The 15,205-nt window shown below is 33.4% G+C and overlaps 1 protein-coding gene and 2 pseudogenes across 1 annotated transcript; 2 read left to right on the top strand and 1 right to left on the bottom strand.

The window, feature by feature from the left end:
• The first annotated feature begins 662 nt into the window (after positions 1–662).
• LOC124913205 lies at positions 663–6,424 on the top strand (annotated as a pseudogene).
• Positions 6,425–6,915: 491 nt separating this feature from the next.
• LOC124920443 (starch synthase 3, chloroplastic/amyloplastic-like) lies at positions 6,916–7,456 on the bottom strand. Its single transcript, XM_047460933.1, has 3 exons — positions 7,405–7,456; positions 7,186–7,309; positions 6,916–7,083 (listed from the first exon to the last, which is right to left on the bottom strand). The coding sequence occupies exons 1-3, from the start codon at positions 7,442–7,444 to the stop codon at positions 6,951–6,953; spliced, it is 297 nt and encodes a 98-aa protein (XP_047316889.1). The 5' UTR covers positions 7,445–7,456; the 3' UTR covers positions 6,916–6,950.
• Positions 7,457–7,608: 152 nt separating this feature from the next.
• On the top strand, positions 7,609–13,778 carry LOC124913197 (annotated as a pseudogene).
• The last annotated feature ends 1,427 nt before the right edge of the window (positions 13,779–15,205 follow it).

Here is a 15,205-nt window from a genome sequence, read left to right as displayed (position 1 = left end):
TTGTGGATGTTGAGTTGAGTTGTAATATGTTGTGTTTTCTCCTTATTAATGACAATTTATCCCTTTTTTACATGCATAAGGAGCTTTGTAATCTGATTTTTTAGCCCAAACAGATTAGTTTTTCATTATAGCGTATCTTCCAAACTGCTTCATTATCCCCTATTTTTCTAATTATTTTCTACAGGAATTTTTCCCAACAGCAGTTAGAATAAATTTGTTTACTTGTGTTATTATCCTACTGTTCTTTGTTGACTTTTCAGCAAATTTTTTCAATTTTTGTTTGTATGTTGCTTCCTTAATTATTTTCAGCACAAATCTCTGACTTTTTTAGATTTATTATTTTTGTTTTTCCCATACCCATGAGGGCCATGACGGTAGAAACGCAGTAATAGAACAGAGAATTGCAGAAACATTAAGAGATAATCACTGATAAACTGCAATCGACGATAAATTCCAGCGGTGCTTACAAATGCACAATAAACTATAAACTTTTTAGTTGCCAATTTTGAAAGAAAATCGGTGTTCAGTAGTAGTCGTACCTAAGCAGTTGTCATGTATATAATTATATACAGATACCGAAACAACAAATCTAGAAAGCGCAATTAAGTAATTGATCATCTGAATATGGCTGCTGATCATTATCAAGATATGTTGTTACTGTCATGCAAGACGAATTAGACGAATGGGCAAAGAAGAAGAATCTTCGCTTCTTACATGCTATTTTTCGTGTTGGCAATCTCGGCTGTTCCATTAGGTAATTAATTAATTTGAGAATATTGAGAATTGAATGAATGAATGAATAATTGTAGGTTCTAGAAGGAATACCTTGGAATGAAAATATTGAGTAGAACTTTGCATTGAAGCTCACATGTAGTAAGTCATGAATGATCATGTATTAATGAATTGAATGCATGTAGTTGGATATATAAGTCATCCTTTTTATTCTCAAACTACGGAGTGGATCAATACAATATTGGCACAGGCTTTGGGCATTTTGCTATTGGAACTCCAAATGTAATCATTACATTTTTAATTCCCAGCTTATATATAATTGCATTCTTTGTTTCTATTAAAATGATTACTAGGTTTATGAAAGGGTGGAAATTGCAAGAGCCCATGGAGGGAATATCAGCAAAGAAGCAGTTGAAGTTTTTGGCGGGATGATAATCTATGCCTTTGTAGAAGATCCTGATGCTTACACTTTTGAGCTACTCTAGAGAAAACTCTCCCCAGCCCATCTGTCAAGTCATGCTACGAGTAGCTGACCCAGACCGATCCATCAACTTCTATCACAAGGTGCTCGTAACTACTAACTGTACAGTACATTTACATATATCTGTCCCTCCCAATTTATAATTATGATATGTTTAATTAATTTCCATCAACAGGCTTTGGGAATGAAACAAGCAATGAAAGTGGATGTTCCACAAGACAAGGTATACTAACAAAAAGAGAGCTAAAGATATTTTCAGAGTACATAATTTATTTTCTTATATACACGCATGCAGTTCACGATAGGTATGTGTGAAAGTTATGAGATTTAGAGATTGAGAGATTTAGGGCTTGAAAGAAAGAGATGACAAAAGAACGTAACCCTCTCTTAGAGAGCTGTTCATTTTATATTAACATAAAATACAATTAAGTCCTTAACAAACTTAAGTCTTTACAAATAAGTTTTTCACTTTTATAATGTTTTATTTATTACATATTCTTACATCCCTCCCTCAAAATGAATATCTTTCAAATTCATCTTGTCTCTAAGATTGTAAAACCTCCATGATCCAAAGGTTTGGTAAAGACATCAGCTTGCTGAACCTTTGAATACACATGTTCTGGTAAAATGAACCCTTGTTTGAAGTGATCTCGAACCACATGACAGTCTATATTGAGGTGCTTTGTCCGTTCGTGGAAAACTGGGTTTTCGGCAATGTGGATTGCTTCCTGACTATCACATCTCAAGGGGATCGACAATTTGACTGGTGTATGAAGATCGTTAAGTAGATATGTAATCCATTTTAGTTCGCAAACAGTTGTGGCCATGCTGCGATACTCTGCTTCAGCGGAAGACCGTGAAACAGTGTTCTGTTTTTTTTTGTTTTCCATGATACTAGGGCATTTCCAAGTTTTATGCAATAACCTGTAACAGATCTGCGACTATCGATGTAAGTCGTCCATTCCGCATCTGAAAAACTCTCAAGTAAAGGATTAGAAACACAAGGATAAAACAACCCCAATGAAGGTGTACCCTTTAGATATCGAACAATCTGTAAGTCAGCTTCCCAATGTATTTGAAGGGGGTTGTGAATAAACTGACTTAGTTGTTGGACGCTAAAACAAATGTCGGGCCGAGAAAAGTTTAAATATATTAATCGTCCAACTAATCTTCTGAACTTTTCCGGTTCAGTAAACACATGACTATTAATATCATTAAGTTTAATTCCCTTTGTCATAGGAATACTACTTTGTTTACATCCGGTCATTCCCGTATCAGCTAATATATCAAGAACATATTTGCGTTGATTTACATATAAACCAGCATTAGTTCTATGTATTTCTAAACCTAAAAAATAACTAGTTTTTCCAAGATCTTTGATTGAAAATTTTGTATCAAGATATTTTTTAACAGAGTTGATTTATTTTATGCTATCTCCAGCAATAAGTATGTCGTCAACATAAACAAGTAAAATAGTAATTGATTTTTCAGTTTTAAGTATAAAAAGACAATTATCATGAATAGATTGAATAAACCATACTTGATAAGTTGTTTTGAAAATTCCAAGTTCCACTGCCGTGAAGCTTGTTTTAATCCATACAAACTTTTATTAAGACGACATACCTTATTATCAATTGCTTCAGTACAACCTTCAGGAGGATACATATATACATCTTCCTCGAGTTCACCATGGAGAAATGCATTGTTCACATCAAACTGTTGCAAATACCAATTATTAGCAGATGTTAAAGCAAATAAAAGTCTTACCGTCACTGTTTTGGCGACTGGCGAGAAGCTATCGTGGAAATCGACCCCATCTTTTTGGTTGTATCCTTTTGCAACAAGGCGTGCCTTATATTTTGCCACTGTTCCATTTGGATTGAGCTTTGTTTTGTAAATCCACCTGCACCCTATTGATTTCTTCTCATTTGGAAGTGGAACTAAATCCTAAGTGTTGTTATTTTTCAAAGCTGCCAATTCTTCTTTCATTGCAGTTTCCCAATGTTTAATTTTTGCAGCTTCTTTATAAGTATATGGATCTTTAAGCGTGGAAATATTTCCTAAAAATTCTAGATAATCGGTGTTCATACATTTGGATGAATAAGGAAAAGTGTTTGGTGTGTATGATTTTCCATTGTTAATATTTGTATTTGAGTTAACAATGTAATCATTTAACCAAGTTGGATGTTTTCTTTCTCTACTGCATTTCCTTTGTTCATTTTGAAAATTATTAGATGATTTAGTGTTGTTTAAGGGTGAAGAAATGGTTGGTTGAGAAGATGCATTTGTGTTATTTTCAAATGAAAAATCAGTTGAGTGATGTTGAAGTACAGGATCAACACTGTGTTTTTGGAGAAAATGCATCGTCTGTGAGATGACTCTAATTCTTCATCAGAGTCATCAAAAATAGTTTCTACATTTGAAGGATTTTGTGTGTTTTCAGGTACAAATTTTGTGTTTTTATATGGAAAAATATTTTCATGAAAAATTATGTCTCTAGACACAAGTATGGTTTCATTTGAAATGTCAAAAACTTGATAACCCTTATGTCCTAGAGAGTAACCAATAAACATGCATTTTTCCCTCTTGGTTGAAATTTTGTTTGATGAGAAATGTTGTTTTTGATATAACACAAACATCCAAAAACTTTTAGGTTAGAAAGATCTGATTTTTGTTTATAAAGTTTATAATATGGACTGTCCCATTTTAAAACTTGTGAAGGAGTTCTATTTATGATGTATGTTGCCATAAGGATGGAAAAAGACCAAAAATGTGAAGGTGTTTGTGCTTGAATCATTAAGGATCTTACAATTAGGAGAAGATGTTGGTGTTTGCGTTCAACCACCCCATTTTGTTGTGGGGTGTAAGGACAAGACTTTTGATGTAAAATACCATTTCTTTTGAAAAACATTTGACATTCATTATTTAAAAATTCACTACCATTGTCAGTTCTAACAGTTTTAATTGATGATTCAAATTGTGTTTTAATCATGGCATAAAACTCAATAAAAGTTTGTGTAACACAATGTTTGGTTTTAATCATGTATGTCCAAGTAAATCTACTATAATCATCTACAATTGTAAGCATATAAGGACAATTAATAAGTGATGTTTCTTTATATGGCCCCCATACATCCATATGAATCAATTCAAAACATTTAATAGTCATAGATGTACTAGAATTAAAGGGTAATCTTTTCATTTTAGAGATTGGACAAACATCACAATGAATATTTTCATCTTTATTAAACTGAAAAACATGTTTGAGTGCAACATCAGATAAATGTCCAAGTCTTCTATGAAGTAACATGAAATCAGTACATGAATTAGAAACATGTTCTTTTGTAACAGTTTTAATTTCTTCATTATCTAGTAAGTAAAGATTTTGAGATAATTCGCCTTTGCCTATGATGTTGTTGTCTCTAAGATCCTGCAATAAACATTCAGTAATAGAGAATTGGCATATAATATTGTTTTTCTTGGCAAGTTTAGAAACTGAAATTAGGCTATATGAAAAATATGGCACATGCATGACATCAAACAGTTTCAATTTATCATTCAGTTTAACAGTTCCAATTTATTTTACATGCTTAGTTGATCCATCAGGTAAAAATAATGGCACATTAGCAACATTTCTCACTTCAGTCATGAAACTTAAATTTGAACATATATGACAACTAGCTCCACTATCAATGATCCAAATAGGCTTATTCTTGTTATTATTATGCATATTTAATCTACATGCACTAGTAAAATTGTTATTAGAAAATTTACCTTCATAATAGTTGTCTTTGGCTTTTCCTTCAGCAAGTAGTCCTTTCATGACTTCTTTGACGACAGCAGCAAGCTCAACACTATTAATCTTGGCAGAGGGTTTGGAAGAAAATTCTGGTTGTTCTTCACCGAATGAAAAAAGGAGTATTAGCTGCATTTGAAGAATTTCTTGCCTTTTGATCTTTATTCTCCTTCCACCAGTCAGGGTAACCAATTAATTTGAAACACCCTTCTTGACTATGTCCCTCAGTTCTACAATAAGTGCAGTATGAGGATAATGCTCCTTTGTTATTATTTTTGTTTGCAGACTGTCTTCCTCCTCTTCTTCTATTCTTTCTTCCCATATATTGTCCCCTTTGTTGCTCTGAATTATCTTTCATCAGAATAGCAAAATTTTCAGTTTGTTCTATCATTAATGATTGAACTTCCCTTTGTCTTTCTATACTCAGCAACATCGCATTCGCTCGATTAATACTCGGTTTTGGATCCATAAGAAGTATTTGTTGTCTTGCATGATCAAAATAGTCATTTAGGCCCATAAGAAACTGTGTGAGTTTATTAGATGTATCCTGTTGAACTACAAGTTTTGTCATTCTACAACAGCAAGGCGTTCTTGGATCACAATCACAACATGGTAATGGCTCCAAGACCATGAGCTCATCCCACAGTTTCTTAATCTTAAAATAATATTTTTCAATTGAAAGAGTACTTTGTCGTAGATTGCTTATTGCCTTCTGAATTTGAAAAGATTGTGGGCCATTATTTTCTTGATATCGCTCTTTGATATCAATCCACAAATCCAAAGCAGTGGTAGTTGATGAATAGTTACCCTTTATTTCTTCAGAAATAGTGTTCAAGATCCAAGATCGTACTAAGCAATCTACCTTTCTCCACCGATTAAATTGTTCAGCATCTTTTGGAGCCACTAATGATCCGTCTATGAACCCTAATTTTGACTTTGCTTCCAGTGCTAACTTGATACCACTACTCCAACCGATGTAGTTTTCATCGTTGAATGTTGTTGTGCAGATAATGCTTCCTGGATTGTCCGAGTTCCTAATCGTAAACGAATCATTAGAGTCGTGCTTCTTCTTCGCGGCCATTTTAATCGGTTGAGTAATTTCTTCGGATGAACCGTTCGTTGAGGAGAATGACGAATCACTATCAAAATCAGATGTTTTTCTTTTTATCTCTCAGAGAGCTGTTCATTTTATATTAACATAAAATACAATTAAGTCCTTAACAAACTTAAGTCTTTACAAATAAGCTTTTCACTTTTATAATGTTTTATTTATTACATATTCTTATAGTATGTTGGGCTACGGCGAGGAGCACAAAGCAACTGTTTTCGAGTTGATATATGTTTATGGTGTCACTCAACATACCAAAGGAAATGGATATGTGCAGGTAATTATTAGTTATCTTTTAATTAATTAGGCAAAAGCTCATTTAGCCGATCATGATCACATAAAAGTGTACCTAGGTTAAGCATTAATTTTCTTCTTTTTCTGTACCTACATTCTTGTTGATAACAAAGATTTTCTCACAGAAGTGGCAAATTGACTTTCTTTCCGTTTCTGTACCTAGGTTATTGTTGATAACAAAGATTTTTTTCACAGAAGTGGCAAATTGACTGTCTGACATTGCCAACAAGGTCGATCAAGCCATCTTTCCCAGATCGCCTCTGCCATTTCATTCAATACCAAATGAGACTTATATAAATCGACAGAGCTATATATTAAGTTTGTGTTGTTATTTGATATCTGGTCGGAAGAGATATATCTATATGTATATCCACATCCACAAACCACTATGCAAAAATATAATATACAATTGGTTATGTAATGGAATATTATGCTAAAAAATAAATAAAGGGGGTGGTCCGTGCACTTAATACTTCTAAAAAACTGTATAAAATCTCCAGCTAGCTCTATCCAAATCATTATAGGCGGTTTTCATTAAATTAATACTTGCGCGCAGCATAGTAAAGCTCCAAGTAGTCGAGAGCAGGCCTGTTCCAAGACCAGTCTTGCTCCATCACCCGTTTGCACAACAAGTTGAACCACTCTCGTTCATCGTACCATGAAGTAATCGCTCTACCACCAATATTATAAATATCATTTGGGATATATAACTATTAGTACAATCTACTACTACTCAAATCAACCTTTTCAGCGAGTTACATATATAACATTTACCTGTTGAGAGCATAATCAACACCAGCAGAATCAGCTCCATCGAAATTGAATCCATTTGGTTCAAGGCCTTGGTCTTTTGCCCTCTCTTTGTCGTGATCCACGTCGAACACAGTATCATAAAGTCCTATATCAGACCAAGAACACATATAATTAAATTAATGCTTGAACATAAACCACTGAATGCAACAGTCAGATAAGCCGAACATTCATGATATTTACCTCCAGTTTTCCGAACAACAGGTACTGAACCATATCTCATTGCAGTGAGTTGGGTTAGTGAGTGCTTGCAATCTTGTCTTCCTGCCGATAATAATGCTTTGGCAAAAATGGTATGTTTACGATTTACAACAAACTCTGAAGTAGTTGCATTTATATACTAGTGGTTTGAATTGTTAGACATCAAAACTCTTGAGATTGAACAAAATGTGGACTTTTGACATACATGTGAGTAATGGATGAAACAAAATCTCGTATTGGAAAAAGTTTAAATAACCTTGAATAGATGACAAAAACGTATCTTTTTAGAAATCAATTTTTTATTGGATAATCCTTTCTCTTGTTTCTTGACACAGAGAGGCTTTACTAGCTACAGGGCATTAGAAAGAGTTTAAATAACCTTGAATATATGAGTGTTTAGTACTACAATCTTTTTTCCTTTAAAATGACATGGATTGGACAAGCATTATGTATCAGCTTCACTTTCGTTGCATTCATTCAGATATGTAACTTATTTGTGTTCTTATCATTGAAGTTTTTTTAATGTTGAGTGGAGTTTCTTCTCTTTCTGCATGCTTATTTTGCATTTAGATTCTTACTATAGCTCTTTGTAGAATCGTAGGCAATCATGTATTTCATCCCTCAATGAAAATTTTGATGTCAATCTTTTTATCACTAATCTTTACTGAAAGTATTCTTGTTAATTTAGCTTTTGGATTGATATTATCAGGGAGAATTTAATTCTGGAAAATCAACAGTAATTAATGCACTTCTTGGGAACAAATATTTGGAAGATGTTGTTGTTCCTACAACAAATGAGATCATGTTCTTGAATTATTCTGAAAGTGAGTCTACTAATCAACAACGTTGTGAAAGGCATCCAGATGGGCAACTAATCTGTTACTTACCTGCACTTATTCTTAAAGATGTGAGTTTTCTCCCTTTAATTAGTTTTATATTAGTCATCCCACTGTCACGAGCATCTAAAACTAAGGTGGTTTAAAAAGTAATTTTATGTTTTAATAGTTCCCTTAATACTTTAATAGTGCTTGCTATTTCCAAATTGATTCTTTGCTTCTCAAACTTGAGTTTAAGTAATTGATAGCAATATGCATATAAGGCAGGCTTGTGCACTTTTTTTCCTCAAAAATTGCCTTGGTGTATGTTTTACTACATGTTTTCGTCATCTGATTGTTGTTAATATTGCTACTCAATTGCTTGTTTTTTTACCTTATTGTATGATATGTGGCTTGAGATACTGAAGATACATAGGATCCTTATTTTCGGTCGTGTACAACTGAAAGTGTAGAAAAATGAGGAAAAGAGAGAAATTTTATTGCTTTGTGTTTTTGTTGTTGTGCTTCTTACATAAGACGTCTAGTGCTTAAATAGTAAAATTACATTTACAGAAAAGGAAATAATTAAATAGTAAAATTATGTAATTGATAATCAACGGCTAATTAGCAAATCAATTAGTCTAATTGATTGATTTACAAATCAGTTAGTCTAATTGATTGACCGACTTTCTCAACATTCCATTCTTGGAATTATTTTTCTTTCAGGATAATTCTACAGAAAGCATACAAGAAGATTATGTATTTTAAGAAATAATGGTCAAACTACAGTAATTCATTAATGTTAAGGGCTGATTTCATATCACTGAGTATTACCAATATAAGAAACTTTCAGTCAACTTGGCTCTTAGAATAGATATACCACTTAAATGTGGATCTCTAATTTATATTTCACTATAAAAAGTTAAGTGTTATCGAAAAGTCCGGAATTAGTGCTACCCTGTCTTTTTCTTTTTGAATGTTGGAAGCTAGCATGACCCCACGGCCATGACTTCCACTTCAACTTAAGGCGTTCTAAGTAGGAATCGAACTCGTGACCTTTGGTCTCTTAGAAACCACTCTTATCACTTGAGCTACCTTAGTGGGTTAGTGCTACCCTGTCTTGGCACTCAGGACTTCTCTGTTTTGTTATGTTTTGTTATATATGTCATTCCTTTCCTTTTCTTGGAAGAAGGGGTTAATGATTTGGCAATAAATCAAATTTGTAAGTGATTGCATATCTCTTTAACTATCAATTGATCTGGAGTGTATTTTCATATTGTTAAAAGTCTCCTTTTCCTGAAATCTATGCATATGGCTAACATATTTCTACTTCATTTGGTCAGATGAATATAGTTGACACACCTGGAACAAATGTGATTCTTCAAAGGCAACAGCGCCTCACTGAGGAATTTGTGCCACGTGCAGATTTGCTTCTTTTTATTATGTCTGCTGATCGCCCTCTAACTGAAAGCGAGGTATGATTCTATGGAAGCTTGAATGACATATTAAGCTCTCAAATGTCACGCCTTGAAAGACAATTGGACTATGATCCCTTGTGATGTTATATTCCAGTCTTATAATCTGATTTAAATTTATCAGTATGGTCCTGGGCTTTAGTTGCTCCAATTTAATTTTGTTAAGTTTCTCTACACCTGTTTTGCATGTTTTATTTCTTAGCTTGACCAGATGAATGAGTTTTCCAGTTTATTAAGAAGTTCTTATTAGCTCGTAGAGAAAGAAATGATGGACTTCCTGAATATGGTTGAATATTAGAAAACTACTATGTTGACTGTAAGTCGGTGGAGATCAGGTGTCTCCCATAGTCTAAAATTGGCTCAATTATTGTAAAAGCCAACATGAGTCTAGCTCATCTTTGAGGTGAAACATAGTTTTTTTCAAGCTGAACTCTTGTAAACATGGAAACAAGCTTGATGACCTTGGTTGCATAGCTATTGGAAACATAAAAGGGTTTTGCTTTCTGTTCTGCATTTATTTTGCTCTTATTTACCTGGACAATTACATTCTTTGTGCTTTCATTATGTTTTCAATGTGAAAAGTCGCATAAGACTAATATACTGACCATTGGCTTTTTACAATCTGGTAACTTGCTCCAGGAATAATGTGGCGATCAACTTGAAAGAGTATACTGTTTATCTTTATTTGTTGTATAGTTAAAAACTCATTAGATCAGTGGTAGAGAGCAAGAATTCATGCGCGCAAGGTCATGAGTTCTAGTCTTCATATTCGGACCGTTTAACAGAAGAATAATATCTGACATGATCCTGTGTCTCACAAGTTTGCTCCATCCTGATAATTTTCAGGTTGACTTTCTTCACTATACTCAGAAGTGGAAGAAGAAATCTGTGTTTGTGCTGAATAAATCTGATCTTTACCAGAATGCTAGTGAGGTTTGTTTCCTTCGGTTTACAATTGTAATGTTTTCTCAGGCTTTTTATATGATTCAGTTATTATCCCATTGATTTAAGGATCTGAAATTTGCCTTTGTTTTGCTCCCCGCCTTTTCATTTGATGCAGCTAGAGGAAGCTGTTTCTTTCATAAAGGAGAATGCCCGGAAGTTGTTGAGAACACAGAAGATGTAATACTGTATCCTGTATCTGCGCGGTCTGCTCTTGAAGCGAAGCTCTTAGCTTCCTCCTTAGATCATGAAGATGGCTAACAGTTGAGTACTAATCCCGATTGGAGAGTTAGTAGCTTTTCTGAACTCGAAAAGTTCTTGTACAGCTTTTTAGACGGGTCAACTGATACGGGAATCGAAAGAATGAAACTTAAGCTAGAAACTCCTATTGGTATAGCAGAGCAGTTACTCTGTGCTTGTCAGAATCTTGTAGATCAACAATTTGATGATGCCAAGCAGGATTTGGACTCAATACATGAATTAATTGATGGAGTGAAAGATTATACAAGGAATGTTGAAAATGAGAGCCTGTCTTGGAAAAAACAAGCTTCATCACTGGTTTGTTCATTGGAAATAATTAACTTTTTATTTTTATCTAGAATAGACAAGTTTGAAGCATGGCCTATTCTTTTCCTCAAAATATTAATTTCATTTGATTTTGCAGATTACGAGTACTCAGGAACGGGTGTTGAAGCTTATACAATCCACTCTACAAATTTCAAATCTTAATCTCGTCACAACATATGTTTTCAGAGATACATCTTCTCCAATGCCAGTTACCTCAAGATTCCAAGATGATATTGTAGCTCCTGCTATATCCGATGCACAAGTAGGCCAAGTTTTTAAAATTTTGTTCTGTTCCATCATTACTTGTATATTTGTTTCTATTTCCCAGTAGTTCAACTAAAAGGTAGAACATCAAATCATGATTTCTTCTACTTAAATGTGATATTATGAAAACTATACGTATACAATATGTAATCTAGGGTTGACAATACCTTAGTAACTACCGATAAGATGAGAGATTAGAGGAGTAGAGAATGAGAATAATTGCAGATCAGCAATTGATAGGAAGAAGAGATTGAATTAGAAGAAGAGATTAGACGAGATGCAGAATGAGAATAGGAAGAGTTAATCAGGGTTACCTGAAGAGTCAATTCATCAGTCGTGGTTTCTATTCCAGTTAAGCAAGTATTTAAGGCAGAATCATTCACCCTTTACAGGACTCTCTAACTGCCTTTGCCAGCTGGCCCTTCTGTTATAACTAATGCAATTACTCAACTGCTACAAGACCTTTCATATGCTGTGTAACAACTTATTCCAGACTAAAAACCTGCTGTGGGAATACAGCTTATTAACAACGAAATTACCGAAATTACCGAACCTGCCGACTTCGTTAACAATCCGTCGACTTATTAAGGGTTAGAAAACCTAACCCTAAAATCCTCTCGTAACAAAATGTTCATGATAAATAAAATCATAATTTATTTTCCTTAATATTCATATGATATCTTCAATTATAAGAACATGTAACTAATATATACATAGTGATGACTTACTAGTTTCCATTGTTTTTCAAATGAAAAGTTTTCCCATTTAAAAAGTAATTTCCAGGGTTTTAAAAGAGAAATCCTTTAACAAGAAATGTATAGTGACTGAGATTGAATTTTTTTTCTGTTTTTTGCCTCGTACTAGCTTGACTTTGTTTTTTTGGTTAGACAATATGGTCTTTTAAACCTTCTTGGCCATGATGAAACAATTCACTTCTCCCAGTAACAATGTCAGTACAGTTTCTGTCATGAATTATTTTGAATCTTCCTATGGATTGTAGAAATTGCTTGGAGAATATGTGGCATGGCTAGAATAAAAAAAATCTCTAGAAAAAAAGTTATACAAGGAAACACTCGAGAAAAGATGGCCTTCATTTGTTGATCTACATGGAAGGACTCAAATTGAAGCTGGCGGGCTGCAGCTTGTGGGAGATTATGAACTCAGCATAAACATTATAAGGAAGTTTAGTGATGATGTCCTTTCAAAACTCTTTGAGCAAGAAATCCGTGAAGTGGTAAGTTCATGGTTCTTCTAGGATGGTAGAGCTTACATATTATCTATCTTCAGGATGATTCCTCACCAAAGCTTGACACCACAATGCTAAACTAGTTAAAAATGGACTTGAATTTTGGATTTATTTACTCTGGATCTGTTTCCAGATTAAGAAACGTTTGAAAACGTAATTTAATCAGAGACAGATTGAGGAATATTTAATGTTTTTGTATCTTAAAATGTATCCAAATACATAAACATAGACGAAACAATAAGTGTTTTCAAATAGGGTCTCATAATTTTCTGTAGAGGAAGCATTAAGTTGATGCTTGTCTGAACAGTCATGAAACAAGTTCTGAATATCAATGCAGATCATCAAGATGATATTTTTGATCCTTTTTGTGGAGGTATTTTGTACATGATTCTAATGGATTCTAGTTTATCTTTCTTCCTGTCAGTTTCTAGAAACATTTGGAGGCCTAGGTGCAGCTGGTTTGTCTGCTTCCTTTCTGACGTCTGTTCTACCAACTACATTGGAAGATCTTCTTGCCCTTGCCCTTTGTTCCGCTGGAGGGTAAATTACATTATCTAACATGTCTAAGACAATTGGTTACCTGTAGATTGTCATCTTGTGGTGAATTTACTGTGAACTGCTTTATGACGAGAATTCTGTTTTTTTTTTTTTTTGTTCAGATTGTTATCGATTTCAAATTTTCCCACCCGTAGACAGAAGATGGTAGACAAAGTAAAAAAAGTTGTCAACAGTTTGACCATTGAACTTGAAGACGCAATGCAAAAGGATCTGGTGGAGAGCAGTAAGACTGTTGAAGAGTTTGTAAAAGTGATTGGCAAACCGTATCAGGAAGCAGCACAAAGTAGACTAGATAAGTTTTTGGAGACTCAAGGTAAGTTGACTGATATCGCAAATAAGATCAAAACATTGCAGGCTGAAATCCAAAATCTCCATATTTCATGATATAATTAATTAGTGACTTGTATGTTATTCTTCTTTGAAGCCTTCATTTATTTCCCTACATTATTGTAACAAAATATATATATAAATATATCTTTTCCAGACTCATTAGCGGTATCTTAGATTTCTTGGTTTCTACATGTTAGATTCTTGGTTGGGCATATTGGATGTACTGATGATTAAAGTTGAAGTTAAGAAAATATACAGAAGTATAAAGTTGCAGTCTCAGTGGGGTTTCAACACGTAAGTAAGTAGAAGAGGGGGTGGGTTTGAACACAAAAATGGTGGAACAGACCATCATGGTCAAAAGGTTTGTGTAAATGTATGTGCAAGGGCATATGCTTTTGGCAGCAATGGAACTGGATTCCTTGTTGGATTGCTTTGTGGGAAAAAAGGGCTTTTTGAAAAAGGTAATTTGAAATCTCTCTTTTCTTGATTCAGTTTTAGGGCTCTATGGCTATCTATCTATCTATTTGCTAAGCCAAGTTGGAAATCCATCACATTCTTGGTTATTACAGTCTGGCTGCTAATTTGTTTAATGTTGGTTAATAGTAAACTTTGTCTGCTATGATATGATAGCTAGAAAGAATAAGGTGAACAAAGTATCATATCAACCTATTATTAGGCTATTTAAAATAAAGCAGCAGAATGACCAGAGATAAGAACATCACTACTTCAGACTGCACTTAAGAGCTGTGCTTGTTTGGTTGGGTATTTGTTGTCCCATTTTCAAATGGCAATTTAGGGTTTTCATTCTTCTCTTGCCACAAGAGTCAGAAATTATGAAGGGAAAGAAGATATTGAAAGAGGCATGCAGCAGACTGTGTATATTATATTTATTGTGTGCTCTGTTTCTGGTCAATGTAATATACATTTGGCAAGGACTAATAAATAATAGGCCTATAATGTTTTGACAAAACAAAAATGAAGACAAATCCTAAATGTATAGTTATTTCAACAATACATTATAAATTCAAATATCATTAAATTTGATAAGGACAGAACTTTACTCCTTCAATAAATTTGTAATGTTTTTGAAGAGTGTTTGAAGAGTTTTAGATTGACATAGTATATATATTCTTTAACTATATATATAAAAGGTATATCAAGTTTCTTAAAAATATCATATTTTTATATTAATATACAATATATAAAAGAAAAATAAAAAATCAAAGTTTTAGAACAAACAAAACTATACATGAACAAAGTTGTTATCTATATTTTTGTTTGTTGTATTGTAGTAAAAAAATATAATATTGGCATATCAAGTTTCTTAAACCACCATTTTTGTTTGTTATTTATATTTCCCCAACAAACAAAAATATACATGAACAAAGTTGTTATTTATATTGAAATTTCTATCCCTATGAGTAAGGTAAAGGTAAAGAGGAAAATGTTGAATCTATGTATATGTTGGTAAAGTATGGTAAGAAAGGAGGATATGAGAAGATTCTACATGGATAATAACATTCAAAATAATAGCTATAATCTAACCTAAATAATTAATTTAGGTATAGATATATTATCCACTCACA

Source organism: Impatiens glandulifera, chromosome 1 (assembly GCF_907164915.1).
Source record: "Impatiens glandulifera chromosome 1, dImpGla2.1, whole genome shotgun sequence".
In the NCBI taxonomy this organism is placed as follows: domain Eukaryota; kingdom Viridiplantae; phylum Streptophyta; class Magnoliopsida; order Ericales; family Balsaminaceae; genus Impatiens; species Impatiens glandulifera.
This window is presented reverse-complemented; position numbering and strand designations above follow the sequence as displayed.

What these genes read in the sequence shown, in the direction of transcription:
- LOC124920443 (XM_047460933.1), bottom strand. Translation starts at nt 7,444, where the DNA reads ATGAGATATGGTTCAGTACCTGTTGTTCGGAAAACTGGAG. An exon ending in TGTTGTTCGGAAAACTGGAG is followed by an intron (nt 7,310 to 7,404) that starts GTAAATATCATG and finishes GGTCTGATATAG; the next exon opens with GACTTTATGATACTGTGTTC. An exon ending in GTTGATTATGCTCTCAACAG is followed by an intron (nt 7,084 to 7,185) that starts GTAAATGTTATA and finishes TATTGGTGGTAG; the next exon opens with AGCGATTACTTCATGGTACG.